Raw genomic sequence first — 6,375 nt, forward strand, 5'->3', positions numbered from 1 at the left:
TTTATTATTCAGATAGTCTTATGTAAATTAAGGGCTTCTATTGATAAGATATGTACAGTGAATTTTATCGAAGATAATATTCCAAAATTGGTGTTAAAAATGGAGGAATAGTCACTTTAAAATAATGCTTTGAATATTAGAGTCTGCCATGCCATTCTCACACTGTTTCTATTTGGAAAGAGATGTACAGAATAGTAGCCTGGGTGTCTGCGTCATGAGTAATTCCTACATACTGCTTTTAATCAAGTGTCAATTGCTTACAAAAAGTGCGTGGCACCATGCTGAGAAGAATTTGGTATTCTCCGCTTCTCAAGTTGATTGCTAGATGTAGGTCATGGCTTCTTAAGGTTTCTAATTCTGTCATGCTTTTCAATGTCCTGTTGTCTCCATGCTTCCTCTCAGATAAAAGCCAAAGACAAGCAGAGAGGTGTATTCTTTATTGTTTTACTACTGTCCCTGGGTGAGATTGTGGTGTATCTGAACAACCAAAGGAACAAGTGCCAGCAGAAGCAATACAAATTTAGACTTAGGCGATATTCACACATTGAGTATTTGGTGAGTATTTTACCTCAGTATAAGTGAAAACCAGGAGTGGGTGATAAATACAGAAGTGGTGACATGTTTCTATTATAAGTTTCCTCTGACTGTTCCTCTCATGATTTTGACTTACAAATACTGAGGTAAAATACTGACCAAATACTGAGCTTGTGAAAGTAGTCTAAAGGTGATAAGGTGGTTTGGTTTTGAACCCCAAAGTTTATAATTATGACTTCTTGGGATCCCAAAATAGGTGATTCTTAGTACAGTTTATGCCATGTTCAAGATATGTTGTTGAAATCCTAATTTCAACCCTAACCCACAGATTTATTACATTTACTTCATCCAATGACGATAAGGAGATCCATTCGTGTTAGGTTTTGTGGGAGGTGGGTTATTCTACAATTGTGGTGACATAAATTATCCAGGCTCATAATAATGTAATAATACATTTTAAAGCAAAAAAAATTACATTTTAGATAACCACTAAAATAGTGATAGAACGATTCCTACCTCTTCCACTTCTACCAACAAAGCGGAGATCATTGAATCGTGCTACTTGATTCTTCATGACAGCCGAAGCATTTCTCAACTCAGCTGAATAATTTTCATCATTCCCGGCCATTACTGTTACTACTGTCCCATCAGGCACATCACCCAGTGCCACAACCTGCAAGGAGACATGTACAGCCATGTTTAGAGGGAAAAATATGCATTAAATGCTGATAAGTTTTGTGTTTGCTAACGTAAGCACCACAAATGCTACTAATACACACTGATAGTACCAGATGGCGCAACTGTGTTAGCAGTCAGTAAATGTAGTACTGGGAAATGAAAAAAAAATGGACAGCTTTATAAATCTGCGATGATCATTTTTTATTTAATTGATCCTTCATATATTCCATATATACAGCTAAAAGTTAATGTTGATTATACACATTTTAATTTAAGATTTAACATGAATATGATACAATGGTTACACAGTATCTGTGCAATACTATATGTCACATGTCATAGATGGACATCACGCAATTTAGATCTGAATTAACATTGATTTTTCCATATTTTGTATATAATTAAGAAATATGACATTAAGAAATGAATATAATTTATACTATATATATTTATATATAGTATAAATTATAATAATTTCTTAATGCAAGTACAGTTTTAGTGATCTGTATTTATGATGCAAAATTAGTTATTTGGACTTCCAGGGTTTCGGATGATACAAGAATCCCACAAAGTAAAACAAAAGTAAAACTTTGTAGCCTTTTATTAACTATTCATTATTTGTTATGCTGTTTTACTACTGTAAATTTTAGACAAAAGATCATTTAGGTAAAATACTTTTCATTTCTTCATCATTTGCTATTTCTCTTTAATCTTCCTCCCATTAATTTCCTAACAATAACGTTTTATAAAATGTTGTGTTATTTCTAATATTTTTCTCAGATAAATGTATGATATTCTGCACTTAAGTAGATATTATAGGTGCTTATAACCTATACAATGCATAATAATACATACAGTATATTTAATTACAGTTTCATTCCTTCTCCATGTCCTGGTATATTTCATATTTTAACACTTTAGTCATAGTGTAAATGCAATAAATATATTTAATATCTATGGTTTCTGGCTTTTATAGTTAAGACCTAAAATGTCATGAAAATAATCTAATATATATGATACATAAAAGTTATCACATATATTACAACAGTATAAAAGATATCGTTAAATGTTTACTTTGCACATACTTTAGAATTTAGCTAAATAAATATTTTCTAATTTTTATTCTCGTGTGTCCTTGGTCAATATGTAACAGCCGTACTTGATTCAAATGATTCATCTAACTTACATTTAACGATTGACTGAATTATTGGAATGAAAATATTTAATTACTGTACTCTTTCTTTTCTTGACCGCTGCAATATTTATGTTTATAATAGAAATTAATGTAAAAGAAAATGATAATTATACATTAATAAATTATTGCCATGGAAACGATATCTATTATCTCTTTTTGATATGCTTTTATTACACATTCTACATATATATGTGTGTATATATATATATATATATATATATATATATATATATATATATATATATATATATATATGTGTGTGTGTGTGTGCACTTCATAGGTTTTATATCCAGCACTCTGTCATTATAAGTGACAGGCACATGCAGCGGTAACTGATAGAGACTTGTTTCTTCATGGTTACATTTCTTTGAAGTGGAGCAAACTATGTGAAACCTCAAACCTTCTTGTTTATTACTATGTGATCTTGGTATATTTCCCAACAGAACTTTTCCTTAGATGTGTGTTCTATCACTTCTTTTCAATCTCTGACCACAGATATCGCATGTTCTTGAATGTGTTAAGCAGCAGCCCACTGATTTCCCATCATCAGATAAAGCGCTTCACACAAAACCTGACATTTTATACTATTTGTTCTATATGTGGCCATTGCAAAATCTAATTATGAACTGATAGTAATCTGCAGTATATTAGACAGAAAACTTTTGTGCTTATTTATATTTTTCTGTAAAGATATATTAGAGTTTTAGATTTCAGCTCATACCTTAGAATAAAACATAGCAGAGTTTTGCAAACTTATGAATTGCACATTTAACAATAGAGATAAAATATAAGGTAATTGTAAAATCGCCAGTAAATGGGTTAATTGCAGTAAGACAGGTGGATACTATGGTAATAAGGTACATAGATATTACAGAATTTGATGGTTAATCTAGGGTTTTTTGGTTCCTGATCATTGCACTTGATAATCTTCAGAAGAGAAGGAGGAGTGACAATGAGGTTAAGAGACTGGTTTGTGAAGTGGCGTACCGTCATACCAAACCGTACGCTGTAACCATTCCTGATTTGGTTAGAGCAATACCTACACAATAAGCCATAAAGCAAAATATGACTATGTCAATTTACAATTGTCTATTTTGCCTTTTGCTAAATTTTGCCTTTATGCGATATTTTTTCATCAAAGCTGCAAAAAGATAGAAAACGAGTTTTTAACGAAATGTTGATATTTTCTTGGTGAACGTCAAAGGAATAATCTGATGTATAAATTGCATTTAGACAATTGCGTGGCTACAGATGCAGCTGTGATAGGTTTAGCGGTGAGCATAAATAGGACCGCAGAAAACCTGCGTGATGCGTTATTTTATCACAGAGAGTTAGCATGGTCCCCAAACATTGCAGCCTTAAAAAGTTACAAATGCACCATGCTAGGTCAAGTATTACATGGATTCAATGAGCAGGTGCAGTAGTAGGAAGCACTTGTGTATGAAAGCTACATTCATTCTTGCATAGTCTAGTTATGAAGCTTATAGCTAATTCTGCTGATGAGCACAACCCTCCCAATTTACCTTGAATGCCACTGGAAGGGTCTTGTTGCATCTCCAATGTGAAGGCAGGACAGAGCATAGGAAGTTGGGGCTGTCAGTTCTGACCAATTCTCCAGCGTGATCTGCAAGGACATCCACTACCGTCCTTATCTCTGTTCTTGTCCGTCCTGGGCCAGAAGAGGTGATGGCTCCATTGCTGTCTCCCATTTTACCGCAGGAGAAGGTAGTCGATGGAGGAGTAAAGCGCCGGCTGGTGCTCGGGTCTACTGGAATACGCATTACAACAACAAGAGTTAAAAAGTGCCAGCCACTGGGTCTAAACTAAAAGTTTTGTATCTTTTTCACAAGCCCTATCCCGCAGTATATAAGGCAAGTCACTAAATTCTCATGTAAGATCGGTAACCCTGATCTTTTCTGAAAAGAAAAAAAAAAGAGTCCTGAGATCAGTAGCTCAGGAAGTGACTGTCTGATCTGAAATCTGCAGGGGTGGTAGAAAAGGGGTGTTGCATGAGAAGAAACTCTGCGCCCAACCTCGTCTTCTCAAGTTTCTGTGCCCTCCTTAAAGTACCAAAAACCACAGAGAAAATGTTGCGAAGTCTACATCTATAAAAGCAATCCGAGTAGCACTGCTTTCAGAAACAACACTCCACAAGCACTGAGTTGTGTGATATTGCAGCTGCTTCTCCTGCGATGGTCCCTCGTGAAGTTACAGAACTGGAACAAGTTAGATCTGAGGCTGTTAAATGGATGCAGTCGCTCAGATGACTTGGAACAGTAGTTTTCTTTATATCACCGTCCAGAAACTTCATGCAATGTGAAAAAGTGCATGAGAAAACAGAAGTTAGCACACATCTGTCTTCTTCCTGATGGTTATGAAAAGAGCAATGTCAGCGTAAAATGATGTGGGGGTGGTTCGAGGTTTCTCTGAAGAACTCAATTTACTTATAAGACAATCCTGTAGACATGGGTTATAGAAAGTCCACGTTTGTAAGTGCCCACAAGGCAATTAGAAAAAAACACACTTCATGCCAAGTCACAGGTCAGAGTGAAATGCCACCAGTCTCCTATCATGCCTTATACATCTAATAATCTCAATAGTTTCCTCTCGACTGATCTGCCCAGAAAAAAAGTGCAAGAGACGTGAGTCCTGTCATCCAGTATTTACACCAGAGCTGTCACAGGGAGGAGGAGGAGGAGAGAGAAAGTGTGGCTAGCAAATCAACAGTGCAACCCCTGTCTATAGGAGACCAGAAGCTCACAAATGGGTGTGCCGGCCAGGACTACTCCCCCCTGCAAAATTAGGAAGAGGGTCTGCCGGGGAGATAGACAGAAACATGCATACGCTCTGATAAATGCAACAATGATTATTGTCTGCTAGTTATTGACTACACGTTGTCATCTTCACATCTCGCTATGGAAAAAGTATGTACATAACTCATCACTGAATGCATAGTGAAAGACAGATATATAGAAGCACAACTACACGAGGACAGATGCTACATATAAAGATTGGTAGATAGAATCATAACTAGATAACTAGATAGATAGACACAACTACACAAGGATCAATAGATGATATTTAGCTATTCAATATCTAACACTATACAGATATGCATTTTTTGAATAATATATTCTTACACAAATTAATACAATTGTAAAACTGATTGATTAATAGATGACGTTGGACTGAGATAGATAACTAATATACAGTATTATACTATATATATTTATTTATTGAAATGTACATATATCGATAGATAGTAGATAGATAGATATTTGATAGATATTAGATAGATATATAGATAAGGAAATAGCAAAATGATGGTTTTAGATTTATATTAAGTAGCAGACAGGGATTATCAAACAGAAAATAGATACAGAGAATTTGTAATAAAGAATACAACAGAAAAGAATATTAAATTGAGACAGTTGAGATAACAGATTTAGAATTGAGTAGGGGATAGAACGTTTTAGATAATGGATAATGGATAATTATAATTATATAGTTATTAAATAGAATTAAGAGACATAAATCAAATATTAGTACTAAATACATGTTAACAGATAGGGGCAAAATAAATTTGCATATTATTAAATGGTTAATAAATGGTTTTATAGAGATAGATAGATAGATAGATAGATAGATAGATAGATAGATAGATAGATGTAAAGTTACAGATCATATTTTTATGGTCATTAAATTGATAAATTAAAACAATAATAGATTGATGTTACATTTTAGATAAATAGATATAGACACAAAGAATGGAGGAACAGTAAAGTGGTTGTAGATGTATATTAGGAATGTAGGAAGGTATATAGGAATAGGAAACAGGGTTTACCAATTAGAATTTATAGATAGATACATAGATAGATAGATAATAGATGATAGATAGATAGATAGATAGATAGATAGATAGATAGATAGATAATAGATAGATAGATAGATAGATAGATAGATAGATA

At 33.8% G+C, this 6,375-nt stretch overlaps 1 protein-coding gene across 1 annotated transcript in view; it reads right to left on the bottom strand.

Moving 5' to 3' along the window:
* RUNX3 (RUNX family transcription factor 3) overlaps nt 1–4,997 on the bottom strand; it is a 77,655-nt gene extending 72,658 nt beyond the window's left edge. The window contains exons 1-2 of the mRNA XM_077295914.1: nt 3,931–4,997; nt 1,051–1,207 (exon numbers count right to left, since the gene is read on the bottom strand). Of these exons, the coding sequence (XP_077152029.1) occupies nt 1,051–1,207; nt 3,931–4,188 (415 nt within the window). The 5' untranslated portion in view covers nt 4,189–4,997. The remainder of the gene's footprint in view (nt 1–1,050; nt 1,208–3,930) is intronic.
* Nucleotides 4,998–6,375: the final 1,378 nt, after the last annotated feature.

This window comes from Ranitomeya variabilis, chromosome 3, assembly GCF_051348905.1.
Source record: "Ranitomeya variabilis isolate aRanVar5 chromosome 3, aRanVar5.hap1, whole genome shotgun sequence".
In the NCBI taxonomy this organism is placed as follows: Eukaryota; Metazoa; Chordata; class Amphibia; order Anura; family Dendrobatidae; genus Ranitomeya; species Ranitomeya variabilis.